The following is a 15,373-nucleotide window of genomic DNA, read 5'->3' on the forward strand; positions in this document are numbered from 1 at the left end:
TTTGACAAAGGGAATAAGGATACGTCTGTTTGGAGATGCACCACCAAGCCATCCTCTCAGGTGGGGAGGGGACAATGGTACCAGAGCCGCCTGTGAATGTAAAACATGTGATGTGACTGAAGATTTAAATAAGGGCCCCAAACAAGGCAGCTCAGACATCCTGCACAAACCGGACCAGCAGCCAACATGAGATTTCTGGTGCCGCTTTCTGTCGTCCTTGTTGTGGCAGCATTTCACTCTGGTGAGAGTCAGAAATATATTAAAAAAAAACCTACAAAAACAGTTAATGTTAGATGTCTGGTTTTTAATAACCTTTTTTGTTTTTTAAGTAAAATCAAAGGTTGTAAACGATTAAACTTGTCTGAAGTTAGCTTACTAGCTTACTCAGGCTTTTCTTTGCTGATATCGATTTCCAATTTTACTTTATGTCTGAGCTTCTCAATTCTGTCTTAAATTGTTGTATCACATAAAGAATATGTAAATGTGCAGCAGCTTCTTTAATGAAGGGGATTTGAATCCAGTGGACAGTAAAGAAATTACAGACTTATTCAGACTTAAGTCTAAAAGCATAAATCTTTAGTCTTTGTTTAAAAAAGTGCATCAAACATCATGCTGTTGGGTCTGCCCTTTCTAAATTGAAATTTGTAGTAGTTCTTAGATTTGATGCATGAACTGTGTCTCAGAAGTTACATTTTTGTGGGAGGATTTTTCATCATTTTACATATTCATCATTGCTTCTAGCCCTCTCAGCATCTCTGGAGTCGGCAGAGAAAGAGGAAGAAGTTACTCAGTATGGTGAGTAGAAGTTTATTCATAAAAACAAGAATGATGGATGATGTCACAAGCTGACAGAAATGCCTTAACCATATTTTTTTCTGTGCAGATGGGCTGACTCAGCTGCAGAAAATAGGTAATATACCAATTGCTGTTTTTTTCAGAATAATAATTTTGATAGATTTAAAAAAAATCTGGATTCCCACCCAAAATTATTAAGTCCTAAATTTAAATCTAATTTTGGTATTTTTAGTGTCTCTTTGTCAGAAAGTTGACATTTACTGTCTTTTCTTACTTACATGGCTTCGTTTTCTCAGACCAGATGGAGTTTGATGCTGCTCAAAAAGCTGAAGCAGCGCGGATGAACAGTAAGTTTAAATCTGACAATAAAATGACTGAAAAAGAAGCAGATGTGTAAAAATGTAACTGTTTTTTTGTTTTTGTTTTTTCAAGTTACAGAGGAGCAGAGTGAAGATAGCCGCTTTCTTGGTAAGAATAAAGCAAGAAATCATGACTTTTCCCACAAATAAATCCAGCTGATCATTTGGTAAAGTAGCCTTTTAACTTCACAGAGGCTGTTAAGGATGGATCTGGTGAGTTCTGCTCCTTTACACAAGAATTCATATTCGCCCACATAAAGCTAAAGTTTCCTTTATAAATGTTTTGACAGTAGAGGAACATGACGAAGATGAAAGTGAAGATGAAAGCAAAGGTTTGTGGATAACATGTCACAGTCAATGTTTTAAAGATTTTAAAAATTACCATGGAAATACATGTTTTTCTTATTTTTTTATACCAGTATTAACTTTTGTCCTGACCATACTTAATTAACATTTGTTAAATTGTATCCGTTTGAACCTACTTAGTTTTTCTCCCACATTCTTGTATTTTGCACATTAGATTTTTATGAGCACCCGGGTGTCAAAATTGATCAGCAGCAATCGATTCTGATCAGTTTTGAAAGACACAAAAATAATCACTTGAAGATTGGTTTACGTATTTAGAGATTTGGGTAAGGAGATATCGAAAAAGAAAATTCCCACAAAATATTCTGCAATTTGCAGTTAACAGCCAAAGTTATACGAAAGTGAAATTTATAAAATAAACAAAAAACAAACAAAGAATGTTACGGGATCAAGGAGGCTTAGCCGTGTTTAACGTTGTCTAACTATACCACTGTTTTCCAGCAGAGGGAGCAGCGGATTCCAACGGTGCCACAGAGGAAGGTGACGCAGGTTTGTAGTTTAGCCTCTAGGTGGCAGTAAAACACAACTTTAAAACGTGATGGTGAAACAGTGCGTTAAGTCTAAATAGCTGCATTTATGTCCCTTTTTCAACCCAGAGTCAGAGTCAGAGTCCTCTGAGGGCACTAAGGGTGAGTGTGGAAAAAAAAAACAATTCAAGGGTTAGTTTCTGCTCTCCTGATAATGCTTATGTTAATGATTTTTTTTTATCAGGAAGGCAAAGGAGAGGTGAGGTTTTTGTGCTGTGTTATTTTTCTTTTCAATATTAATTCATTCATTGTAAGAATAGTACGTTTTACAAATAAAAATCTTTTTTCTAGAATACCCAGAGACATCGACACTCAACTGTGTGGTACGTGAAAACACTGAGACAATCCCTTATGAGATCGACTACCTGCTCTAAAAACTATTTTTTTCTGTTTCCCCTTGCAGCTGAAGGGAACACCCAAGAACGAGGTGAAAAACTTAAGTAACAGTTTAATGTAATATCGCACAGATACGGCATAAGCATTTATAACTGCTCAGATTCAGACAGTAAAAGCCCAGATCAGAAATAGTGTTTAACATTCTTTGAGGCCGACTCAAAACTACCTGCAGAGGCGAGATGTGGTGAGATGTTTGGAGTGAGCCGCTAAAGTTTAAATTGTGGGTTATGCAATAAACCAGACAGAGAAAAACAGAGCCGGTCACAACCAGTCTGGGCTTGACTTTTTAAAATAGTGTCACAAACTTTTATTGTGGAATAAAGTCTGCTGTAAAAACAAAAAGAAGGTCTGACCACTTTAGGTTGCACACACACCACAAAAAACTGTTGTTTATTTTACAGGTGTAATTATGTCACCACGGATATGAACTCCTTTGACCTAAAACAAAAAAAATGATATGTTTATTTTGACACAGTTCTGTTAGTGTGTGAGTAAATCTGGGACATGAATCCAGGACACTCAGAGGCATCTGTCCCCAGGTACTTACTGTGCTTGATTTATACAGTTTCATCTGCCTCTGGTTATTTTAGGAACAAGGATGTTCTGAAAAATGTTGGGGAAATAAACTGTTTTTGGTTTAGGTTTGCTGTTGGAACAGTGAGGGGATTATCAGCCGTGGTTAGAAACTCATTTTGCAGCAAACCCAAACTGGCAGGGAATATTGCAGACCAAAAGCCGTCACTTCAAGAGAGAAACATTGCTGCAGTCATAACTCATCTTCCTCCCTCTGGAGTTGCGAGACGTGAAAAACCCAGGAGGGGTGTGATTCATTAACACGAAGCCATGGAAAACTACTGCATTGTGGTGTTTTTAAAAGCTGGCGTAAAAGAATTCTGTCTGTTCCTCCCTCACAGATGTATGACTGAGAAATCCCTGCAACACGTGGGCCCCAGCGCTTACTCATCGCCACCCCGGAGCTGCACCCAGCTTTCCATCAATAAAAGGGAAAACAATCCCACCTATCCTTTTGTTTTCCTTCAGTCACAGGCCAAAACAGGGAAGCTTTGATTCACAAGAATTTCTGAAATCAAGAGTTGCAGACGGAGTATTTTTTACCATTTTTATTGATTTTTTTTTTTCCCATCCACAATTGTGGAGCAAAAGAATGATGTGCATTTTAAAATAAAAAATAATCTTTGGTACCTAAAACAAAAAAAGAAAAAAAAAATAAGGCAACTACAGCATCTATAGGTCTGAAATGCATTTAGTATTGCAGTCAAGTGACCACATGCAACACACTGTATATTTGCCCCCATTCTGAAGAAAAACAGGCCACCTCTGTGCCAATCGGATCAGTTCACTTCCAGTTTTAAAACTTGTGTATAGCTAAAGTATCCTGTCTCAGAAGGTGCAAATGGTACAGAAAACATACTGAAAGTAGCAATTACAAGGTGATCTAGAAAATACAAGGCTAAAGCAGGCCTAAAGCATTAACCATCAAGGATGATGCAATCAAGTTTCAACAGGAGACTTAAGGACTCGTTTGGGAATACATTATACACGCTGGTGGACATTCTGTTACATCTTAAAACTGAGGTGAACAGTTTCAGGCTGTTTGTGCACGTGACTTCGTTTTCTTTTGTTCAAGAAATGACCCTTTAATGCATACAGTATTTTCCATATTAATCTGCAAGTGGTCATCCAGTGTATACAATTACATCTTGCACTGTAACAGAGTCTGGAGAATAAACCATTTTAACCAACTTCAGCTGAACTCGTTTTTGATTCTTTTATGAGGACAAATGCAACGTACGGATTCAGGGCACATAATGAAGTCAGATGCAAAATATGAAAATTATTAAATACTCTGGAGTAAAGAGACATACGGCAATGCATCTTGTTTTTAATCCTAAAGTACAGCTCTTGCATCTACATTACTTTCAGCATGTGTTATACTTTAAATTACAGGTGTGATAGGTTTATTACTGCATTTCCAATACTGTCAAAACAAAATGGTTGTATTTACATCACTGGTAAAGTAAAAAAAAAAAATAAATCAAGAATTTACAGAAATGATGATATGAAAAAGATTTTCCAGAACGTAAATCCAAAAGGAACAAAAAGCAAAAGCTAAGTTGAATATGAACCACAGGCACATATCATAAGTCCTTTTCAAACGTTTTTCCTTTTGTCGTTGTCGGCCTGAGGTAAGCAACATTTAAATCGGAAGGATGGCGTAGATGAAGATGGCCATGATGGCGGCGCTGATCAGGCCGGAGATGGGAACGGTCACAAACCACGCCATGAAGATGTTTCTGAACAGGCGCCAGTCCACGGCCTTCCTCGAACGCAGCCATCCCACTGCCACTACCGACCCCACCTGGAAGCAAAGCGCTCGTTAATCTCTCGGATGGGTCATTTTGTAAAACTTTGCCTTGCAAATGTTTTTACACTCCATAAGTAGAAAGAAAATGGATGGTTGTGTGCATTTGCATTCTGCCATCAACTTTTGCTGCAATTATTGTTGCAAAATGAAAATGAGAGTTAAGGCTCAGGCTGGACAGAGTTCATTTGTGGAAATACATTTTGAAGTCTTTCCAAACACTTTCAACAAGACTTCAAATACATTAATATGATACAAACACTGGCAGCAGGTTCAGATTCATCCTGCTGGAAAATGATCTTCCATAGTCTCTAGTAACAAGAATATATGGGTAGAATGTATTTAGAGTAGGGATCAAATATTTTAATCAGGAGAACTAATTTATCACAATAAGTGAGGCATTTTAATAATTTGTTTACGTCTAAAATTGAAAATAAAATTTATTTTTGTTTAATTCTGATACAATTTCACTACTTGTTTGCAATATTTGTTAATGAATCTATGATCTCCATTGAACCAAAGCACCTTTTCACATTGACCGTCTTCTATAAAACTCAACTGTAAATTGAATTTTTTTTGTTTCTTAATTTCAGTTCACTCCACTTTCCAGATTTTCAAATAACAGCCTTTTTTTTTTTAAAAAAAAAGAAGAGTTGTTATGTTATAATGTTGGTAAATCACGTAACATATTAAAGTTTTATGATTATAGTGTGATAAAGTCCAAGGACTGTGAACACTTGTAAGGCATCGCATTACTCAGGAGGAACTCTGTCCATATTTGGACTAAGTCTCAGACTGTTTACTTTAGACTCCGTCATACTAAACAGCCTCCCTATGCCTCAGTCAAATTCACAGACCACAGAGTTTGACTGGCCTACCTTGCAATGGGTGGTTGAGACAGGCAGACCAATGTTAGAAGCAACCACGACAGTCAGGGCTGAGGCCAATTCGATGCTGAAACCACTGCAGGGGAAAAAAACAACAACAAAAAAAAACAGTCAGGACTTAGGATGTGTCTGAGTGGCCTGCTAAATCCAGAACTCTGTAATGTCTGGACAGGATGAGGTTTTAGGGGGTGATGTCTGCTTTCTGTACCTTGAAGGCGTGATGGGGGTGAGGTCTTTGCCCATAGTCTGGATCACCCTGCGACCCCACACCCACAGGCCGATGCAGATGCCCACGCCGCCGTACAGCAGAAGCCAAATGGGTGTCGGTGCGTTGGAGGTCACGCTGCTTGTCGAGTAAACCAACCACAAAGCTACCAAAGGTCCAATGGCATTGCTGCAGAGCAAGCAGAGAGGTTATTCACACACTGGGCAAAGAGTTGGGGCAAGTTAAAATGTCACCAGCAACCTGCTTTTATCTTATCAGTACAACATGACCTGCGCTGTACAGAGTCCTTACCTCACATCGTTTCCACCATGGGCGAAAGATCCGAAGCAAGCCGTGAGGATTTGGAGGAACTGAAACAGAGTGGAGACTTCAGGCTTGTCTTCTTCGTGCCTGTCATCCAGAGAGCTATGGTTGCTGCCCGCATCCTCATTTCCTATCTCTAGTGTCACATCACCTTCTCCCAGAGCTTCAGGAGTTGTGTTCTCTGCTACAGCGTTGCAGTAGCTGGTGTAACTGTCCATGCGCACACGCTTCTTTTCCTGACCGCCGGACCCCGGGGCCTTGTCACCTTCTTCGCCGACGCGGGGGTCCGCCTCTCTGTGCCTGAAGTCACCGTGTAGGCCGATGATGGCCATAGTGTATGAGGTGTAGCTGTTGTTTCTTCGGATGGGCCGGTCACCCGCCTCGCCCATGCAGTCGCCAACCTTGGCCAGGTGGAGTTTGTGCAGCAGGTCTTTGTAGAGGCCAGAGTCCTTGTGGACCGTGTGGTACTGACTGTAACCATTGCTGGGGATCTGAGCCGGTCTGTTGTTGAACTGAGCTTGGTTGTTGAAGTGGACCTGGCTGGGAGCATTTGCAGAGCCGTTACCGTGCTGGTTGTTGAGCTGGTCGTTTGTTTGAGGCTGTTTCTGGGCTGCAGACAAAAATATTAAATACAGATAAAGTGTCTTATTCATTGCAAAAACAAAATCTTACCAAGTATTTCTGGTCTAGTTTTTAGTGCAAACACTTGAAATAAGACAAAATTAACTTGCGAGTAAATTTTCAGCAAGATAGCTGGTTTTAAGTCAGTACTTCCTAAATATTGATGGAAAAGTACAAGCTACTAGTGAAATAATCTTGGCTATTTTTAGTATCAGTATTCATATCCGAGAACAAGAAAACATGAAGACAAACACCAGAGATTATGGCTTGGCAATAAATCAATAATATATACTGCAATAGACACATGATCAATATCAATAGGCAATACATCCATATTTTGGAGAATGTAGGCAGAGGAAAAGATTCAGCAGCTCATCACAGCCAGTTAAGCAACTGGATGGGAGAAATCAACATGTTGTTACCTAGCAACATGTTGAGTAACTTGTGCAGCAGCAGTTTAAGATTTCCACATTGTGACTCATAACATCTAAAAAATTATAAACACACTGAAGTGAGAGTATAAAAAAGAAAATGCATTCCAGTTTGGCAATAATTTTGATATTTAAAACAAAAACTTATCAGTATAGACCTCTATTAAACACCTATATTGCGAAAAGCATTTTCAGAAATCGAAAGGTCCAAATCATCATCATCTCTTACCGTTCGTATTGCAGTCATCTGTGTCATCACAATCCCCGATGTTAAAAGCAACCTTGCGCTCCTTATTAGTTTCCCCCTCCTCAGACTCTCCGATGTCGAACGCCACCCTCCGCTCCTCAACGACCAGCTGAGGTTCAGAGGAGTTTTGAGTGACAGCTGGTGCAGCAGGTGTAGATGTCTCCTTGGCAGTCTGCTTCAGGATGGGACAGTGGGCCTCTTTGAGCTCTCTCTTTTCCATCAGGGGGCTCTCCGAGGGGCTGGAAGACTTGATATCTCCTGGCAGGAGAGACATCAAGGTGAGATCGTACATGTACACCAACCAGCTGAGATATCCAAACAGAGCCGCCGTTTTCCTTCTGCCTAATCTGTGAGATTCCCCAAGACATGTGTAATTACAGAGTCAAAGGACTATTGTCCTACAAATGTAATGTTACCCAAGTTTAAAGGTGAGGCTCTGTTCACAGGATCAGATAAATGGATTAAATGAACCATTATTTACATTACTGCCAAGAGGTTACCTAATCACAGAACAGTAAACACAACCTGAGGCTCACATGAACTGGCATTTTGTGCTACCAAGAAATCCTGAAATTCCACTTAATGTTTTCTGTAGTAAACACGCTGAAGTAAGTCAACCAGGAAGTAACATTTCACTGTTCAGAAACCCAGCGTTCAAAAACCCCCTTTCTGAAACAGTATTCAGAAACCCCCCCAGATAAAGCTCTGAAGAAACCAATACTGTTCAGAATGTTCAGATCATTGGCTTTACCTGATAATGCGTCCTTCATAATGCTCGGGGAAACCTTGGGTTTCTGAACAGGGTACCTAATCAAAGAAAAGTGTAAACGACCTGAGGCTCACATGAACTGACATTTCAGGTGTTGAATTTCAGGTCCAAGAAGACCCGAAGTTTCACTTAATGTTTTCTGTAGTAAACATCTTGAAGTAAGCCAACCAGGAAGTAACTTTACACTGTTCAGAAACACCAAGGTTGTACCTAATCACAGAACAGTAAACACAACCCGAGGCTCACATGAACTGGCATTCCGTGCTACTAAGAAGTCCTGAAATTCCGCTTAATGTTTTCTGTAGTAAACACACTGGAGTAAGCCAACCAGGAAGTAACCATACACTGTTCAGAAACCCCAAGGTCAGAGCTGCAGTCACCACCCACGTTTTTGTTTTTCTTTTTAACCCAGCCATGTGAACACCTCAAGTCAACCCAGGCTTATTTTAGTCAGAGTTAAAGCCCAATTAGAGGATCACTTTGACCCAATTAAACAACTTGTAAGGTGGCGCTCACCCAGAAAGGACGCATTATCAGGTAAAGCCAATGATCCACAAGACCTACATAACTACTGTGAACCTTTTGAGAGCCTTGTGTTGTCACATCTTTTGAAGTCGTGTGACGAACAACGATACGACCAAATCAGTGTACAGAGAATAAAAGCTCTGTTTAGGATTTAAAGAGGTTAACAAAATGTTCTGCCCTAAAACAAGAACTCTTCATTTATTGTAAGGGGGAGAAAAAAAAAGTTAATCTAGGATTATGAAGCATAAATAGGTGACAATACTGTCAGGTGACTCATCTCTGTGAATCCATGGATCAAATATATCCCTTAGATCCATTTGGATTATGCGAGCTCTCAACGTGACTAGGCTGGAGTTAAATGAAAACCAATAGTTCACTGGCCTCAAAAGTCACTTCAGAAATCAAACACACTTAAAAAAGAAAACATAACTTGGACTTACGTTCAATCTTCTTCTTGAGGCGAGGGCAGACAACAAACCAGACCACAATGGCAGTCATCAGAGCAAAGCCCAATGAGATGAGCAGGATCCCCCACCAAGGGATGTTGTCAATTCCCAGCTCTGAGAGATCGCCAGGGTCCACACAAACACAAAAAGGCAAATAGAAACAGAACGTTTTACATGTGCAAGTTAACATCTACTTCAATAACAGACGACCGCACAAACTTCCCCTTTATGACTCACTCACCAATAAAGTTTTTAGTTATGCAATTATACATTTAACTCAGACCCAGGGAGCACGTTTTTTTGATTGGAGTTAAAGCATCATGTTCTAAATGAAATCTGTGTGCAGCGTTAACCACAGGCTCCTTAGATGTGTCAACTTTTAGAAAGTCAATTTAAAAAAAGCTTTCTCTCATTTCCCCCTCAAGATTTAAAGTAATGAAGAAGTGCCAGTGACTGGCTATATAAAGCGGTCTCAATGCTCTTCCCTAGTGCACACAATCATTCATGTATTAGATGAATCTTTGCTCCAACGCAATTGATTTAAATGATTTCATCATATCCTCAGCATGTTAATGAGTCATTTAAGTCATCTAAAACATGAGTTGTGAAGACCAGAGCGAAGAACCCGTTATCTCACCCAATCTAGCAGCTTTTATCATGTACTGCTGGTCAGCTGGATGAACAAAATACTTATTTCCCCTTGCTTACAAGAAGGAAAAGGAAAAACAAAAAATGTATTCCAGCTCACAAAAACCTAAAGCAGTCAAGATGTAGAAGCAAAAGGACACCCACCCTTTACTCCAACTGCCTTAATGTGGCTAGAAAATGACAGTAGGAAATCTACAAGTGTCAAAAATCTAAATCTTTAAAAGCAATTAGACCCTTGTATCTTTGTTTGGAGTGTGTTTTGTGCAAATCTTAAGTTATTTGATACTCAAATATATGATGAAGTGAGACTTGGTTATCAGCCAATTACTGATAACCGATAATGTGGGGTAATAATGGGGATCGTTTGTTGTCTCCAGGGCTACACTAAAATGTCCAAAAACCAAAAATGTCTGAGAAAAATAATAAAAAAATTCAAGTAATTTGTTTAGGGAAGTTTGATGTCTGCATCAGTCAGACGTTTACCCCATTAACATCAATGCTTATGTGACATTTGCTTTAGCACCATGAACAATCTTTGTACAGGCAGATCATTTGATACTGGACAGGACTAAAGTGGAGCTAAAGCAGTTGAGTGATTTATAAGGTGAGAAGACCTCAGGTAACATGAGACATCCATCTGTAATGTGTAATCAGCTGAAATTTAAAGTCCTGGCTTCATACTGCATTCAGTTTTCCATTTGGCAACATAAGCTCTCTCACATGGCTGTTTATAAACTGAGTGCAAGAATTTGCTGCAGACAGCCCGGTTTCCATTCACTGTAATGTGCTAACATGTTGATTCGGAGAGTCAAGTCTTGTTGCAGGACACGCTGTACCCTGTTCGTTGCAGATACTGATGCAGCTGCTGCATGAAAGCACACAGATCAGCAAAAATAAGAGTCTGCCTTATTCCAGAGTAGAGCCGATTACAAAAGTGTTGCTGCTGGATTAGATTTATATAATTATTTGATTTCTAAAGACATCCCATTTAGCTGCAGTATATGCTTTTTTTTTTTTTCAAAAGCTTCAGTTCATGTTGCGACTGTCTATAATAATAATGTATGAATGCTTAATGTGAATCTAACCACTGTTCGTAATCCTCATATGTGATTAACACGGGGCAGCTTTTAGATCTCTAAGGGAAGTCTCACACCTTTTCATGCGAGGTACGCATTTACTGGTCCTCAAGTATATTGTGGGTTCCGATGGGAAGGACCTCACACAACTTTACAGAATGTGTTTGTCTAAGCCAGGTTAGCTATGCTGGAAGTGCAAGTGATCTCCTCTGAATGCGCCGATGTGCATGCACATCTGCACACCAAATGTGGTCAAACTCTGGCCTATAGCCGCCATTTAAAGGCCCAGGCCAGCTAACATCTTGAACTTTTTGGCCCTGCAGAGAGAAGAAAACAAAAGGAGCAAAAGCACCTCATTTAATAAAATGCTTCCAGAAGGTCAAGACAACTAACAATTATCAAGAGCATTACCGTAACAAGAGGCACAAGAAAAATCATAACCATTTCATCTTTACTTCTCTGAAGTCTGAAGATGCTCAGAGTTAATTCTAGTTTCCATTCCCTTGTTGTGCTCCACTCTTAAACTTCATTCCAGCTATGACCCACACAGAACCACAAACAAGAGGGCCTCAAAAACATGTTAAAATAAACACGCCTTCTGTGAAAGTGGTAAACAGTCTGGTTCTGCCTGGAATATATGCGTGGGCATCCAGCTGTCTGAGGGAGCCGTTTATTTTAGGTTTTGGCTGCTGGCAGTCACGTAGAGAAAAACGAGACAATGATACTCACCCGGCGCTCCAGTGTACATGATGGAGAACAGGTTGACCCCCATGGTCACGGCATAGAAGACAGGCAGGGCTTTCAGGCCGTTCGGCACAGGGTCTTTCTGTGGAACAGAAATAGAACAATTCAGATTTACAAGTTTAACCGTGTTCAAACAGCTACAAGGTCAATAATTTGATGTGATCCATGTGGACATATAAAGACAGGACAGCATTTTCATGCTGTGAAACAAAGACATCAAGTTCCTAGCTTAGAAAATTCAACTGGTTTGTAGCAATCTTCATACCTTTTGCAAGATAAACATGCGCACAAAGTAGAAAACCACAGCCGACATTATTCCAGACAGAAGGGGGCTCAGGAACCAGGAAGCAACTGAAAACAGAAACTCTGATTTAACATCAAATGTCACTTTTTTTTCCTTTTTACTTATTAACCAGTTCCAAAATCCAATATCACAAAAGTTTAGCCAAGCCTCAAATATATACATTTTAATAGTTTATAGCAAAACAGAAACATTCCCATTGTAACTGCATAAAGATTAAATGAATCGTTTTCTCCTGAAAACACGGTATTAAAAATAAATTAATTCAAAGTTTTCCAGAATTGCTTGATGAAAATTTAAATCACTGTGTTATTTATCCTCTTCATGTCTACAGTTTACACATTATGCGAGATAAGATATTTGAAGTGTAAATGCAGGTTATAGTAAATTGGGAGCAAGTAAAATGTCTTCCTTACCTATACGAACAAGCTCAAGCCACTTGACTCCTTGCTGACCTTTGGCGACCAATGAAAAGCCAATTGTAGCGCCAACAATGCAGTGTGTTCCAGAAATGGGGAGCTTAAGGAAAGAGGCAGCCAGCTGCCATACAGCAGAACCTATAGAGAAAAAAAGAAAACAGATTAAAGGACAAACTAATCAACTACTTTTTAACTCTATATGCTTTATAGAGTTAAAGGACAAACTAATCAACTACTTTTTAACTCTATATGCTTTATTCTCCCAAAAGTGCATTTTAAACCATGTACAGATTACTTACCAACCATGGCACTGACAGATCCAGCCATCAGCACATGCTCAGAGCCATTGTACATGCCCACGTCGATGATACCCTTGCGGATGGTTTCACTCACTTTTGCCCCAAGAAGGACAGAACCCAGAGTCTCAAACACCGTAGCCAGAATGCAGGCCTGTCGCAGGGTCACAACCCCAGAACCAACAGCTGTGCCAAATGAGTTTGCTACATCATTCGCACCCACGGAAAAGGCCAAGACGAATGCAATGATGAAGCCAACGATCAGCAGCCACATGTAGTCTGTCATAGCAGTGTCTGTCATTACTGCTGCAGTAGTAGCCAAAATGACTGCGGCTGTAGTTGGTGAAACCATGATTGTAGATTGTGTTGGAATTACTTCACAATTTTAAAGGGAAAGCAATGTAAAAAAAATTATTTCGATAAGGCTACTTTTAAACAGCAGCTAATAAATTCAAGAGGTATTATGTAAATAATAATAATAAATAAATAGCTTTTCTATAAGTTGAGTTACTGAGATTCAGCAGTGCAAACTTGTAAAAATCTGGGATTGACCAGAAATTAATTAAAGTAAACTAGAGGTATAACCAAAGATTTATTGCTATCCAGTAATTGTACTAGATTTTTTGCTGCTGTTGTGGTGCTTGGCTATCAAGCAGACGGTGCAACCAGCCATTGTGCAACTGTGATTGCAGGTAGGCAGGGGAACATTCTGAAAAGAGAAAACAGAAGAAAAAAAAACAACCTTTAATCTCTATGGACAGTCACCAAAACAATCATTAAATTGACAAAAGCCTCTTTTTACGTGGCATATGACGGCATGAAAATCCAGAAGCCGCTGCCTACACCGGAAGCTCGTCAGCTGCGTGCTTTCCAGAAAGCTAAAGGGAAGCCATATTGAGGAAATGGCGCACGAAGAGTCTCCCATCAATAACGACCGTTAGTACATCTCGGTCGATAGAAACATTTTGTTTACAACTGCCTGATAAGAGGAATCGCATTTATTAAAGAAGAGTGAAGATAAAAGGCATATTTATCTTAAGTGGAGACATGATTTTACTACGTGTGCACGTGTCGTCACTCATTCACGCCAAGCAAGGAACACGAGCTGCTCCTTTACGTGCGGCTCAGACTGTCTAGACAACAGAGAAGCAGTGAGAGATACAGTGTAGTCTTTATTTCGCCTTTGTGACCGCCATACTCGCTGTTGTGGGCAAAAGATGTTTTTTATAAGTTATGTGTGCAGAGTTTTTTTTTTTTTCTTCGTACGACGGGGATGTAACCGGATGTGAGTCGGTACAGACTCCTCCAGTTGCTGATGCGGTACCTTCATCGACTAAGTGGATCTTCTGCGTCTTGACCCAGTTTAGTTTTCATCCAATAAATAGAATATTTTAATGCATATTAATAATGTAGATGTCAAGGAGGATCACATATTTCTAAACACACAAAAAATGTTCGCTTATATGACAATGGATGTAAAAAGGTACACGCCCATATCCTATTTTTGGCAACAACTGTAATTTAGTTAAAGCTTAGGAAATATTTAGTTCGCAATAAGTCAATCAGTTTATTATTCACAGTTCACTTGTTGTTTGTGATGACAACATTGTTCGAGCTGCCATTAGCTATAGGCTAACATCGGCAGTTATTGAGCCTGAAAATACACCATCATGCCTCTAAACCAAAAAAGAGGGCTCAAAGTGCTGATGAAGATATTAAAGTAGTAAACTTACCACACGTTACGACAGTCGGTCCAGAAGAAAATACTTCCTTTTAGCCGGTAAGCTAATTAGCGCGCGCGCGCTCACAAACGGTTCTCTGCTATAGCGCGCGCGGGATAAGGAAAAATTAAACAGATTAAAAAAATATCCCTTCAAAAGCTGTCTACACTAACATAAAGAAATTAGTGCGCCAAAAGATATATATCTACGACAACACCTATATCGGAAATAAGTAAGCTTTTAAAGTTCCAGAAAGGTCTCTGTTTGAATTGAAGCTTCTCTACCGCATGTATGAAACTTGCTCGTGCCGGTTCTGTGAGACAACGGGGGTTCCTTTTTTTATTGGATACACCCTTCAGGAAACCCCGCCCCTTCCAGCTCCTCCTTCACGTGATCGGCGCATGTAGCCCTCCCCTCCCCCGGAAAAAGGAGTCCATTCTTCTGATGCAACACAAACAGGGATGGGTCAGATTTCTTGGGAAAGGGTTTTTTTGTTTTTTTTTTTTTTTAGGAAACGTTAATCAAATGAATGAATATCTTTTAAACTAAGACCATAGCATACTGTCAGACTTTACATTGTTCTTACACGGAGTGAAGCAGTAGTCCTATGAATATGAGTCTGCCCAGTTGTAGTCAATCAGAAATACTTTAATATACTTTGCACACGTTACATAAAGTGATGCGTTTATCTAGCCTTTTCCACTTGGGAGCATCAAATTCTGATGTTGTGTAAGAAAATATCTGATATCACATGAACAATAGCAACAACAGAAATAAATATGGTAACATGTCTGCATAACATGTTTTAATTTGTTAAATAAAAAATAGTTTTAAAGAGAAGTCACAAGCATTAAACCTTACTACATTTTATACGAAAGACTTGAGAC

General features: G+C 39.6%; 2 protein-coding genes across 7 annotated transcripts; one reads left to right on the plus strand and one right to left on the minus strand.

Moving 5' to 3' along the window:
• Positions 1-117: 117 nt before the first annotated feature.
• LOC103473681 (uncharacterized) lies at positions 118-4,211 on the plus strand. Of its 6 annotated transcripts, none has more exons than XM_008424092.3 (13): positions 118-241; positions 742-795; positions 884-910; positions 1,092-1,142; positions 1,228-1,263; positions 1,347-1,367; positions 1,445-1,486; positions 1,962-2,009; positions 2,117-2,149; positions 2,232-2,246; positions 2,339-2,370; positions 2,451-2,474; positions 3,358-4,211. In XM_008424092.3, the coding sequence occupies exons 1-13, from the start codon at positions 187-189 to the stop codon at positions 3,367-3,369; spliced, it is 450 nt and encodes a 149-aa protein (XP_008422314.1). In that variant the 5' UTR covers positions 118-186; the 3' UTR covers positions 3,370-4,211. The 6 variants fall into 6 exon arrangements, with proteins under 6 accessions (XP_008422314.1, XP_008422315.1, XP_017163274.1 ...); XM_008424093.3 differs by having other exon boundaries at positions 1,965-2,009; XM_017307785.2 differs by lacking the exon at positions 2,232-2,246.
• On the minus strand, positions 3,550-14,811 carry slc20a1b (solute carrier family 20 member 1b). Its single transcript, XM_008424098.3, has 11 exons — positions 14,499-14,811; positions 12,769-13,474; positions 12,467-12,607; positions 12,015-12,100; positions 11,735-11,831; positions 9,276-9,395; positions 7,524-7,799; positions 6,231-6,852; positions 5,922-6,107; positions 5,705-5,789; positions 3,550-4,823 (listed from the first exon to the last, which is right to left on the minus strand). Exons 2-11 carry the CDS (start codon positions 13,115-13,117, stop codon positions 4,662-4,664), a joined length of 2,124 nt encoding a protein of 707 aa, XP_008422320.1. The 5' UTR covers positions 13,118-13,474; positions 14,499-14,811; the 3' UTR covers positions 3,550-4,661.
• Positions 14,812-15,373: the final 562 nt, after the last annotated feature.

The sequence above is a fragment of the Poecilia reticulata genome, chromosome 12 (genome assembly GCF_904066995.2).
Source record: "Poecilia reticulata chromosome 12, P_reticulata-male-v2, whole genome shotgun sequence".
NCBI lineage: Eukaryota > Metazoa > Chordata > Actinopteri > Cyprinodontiformes > Poeciliidae > Poecilia > Poecilia reticulata.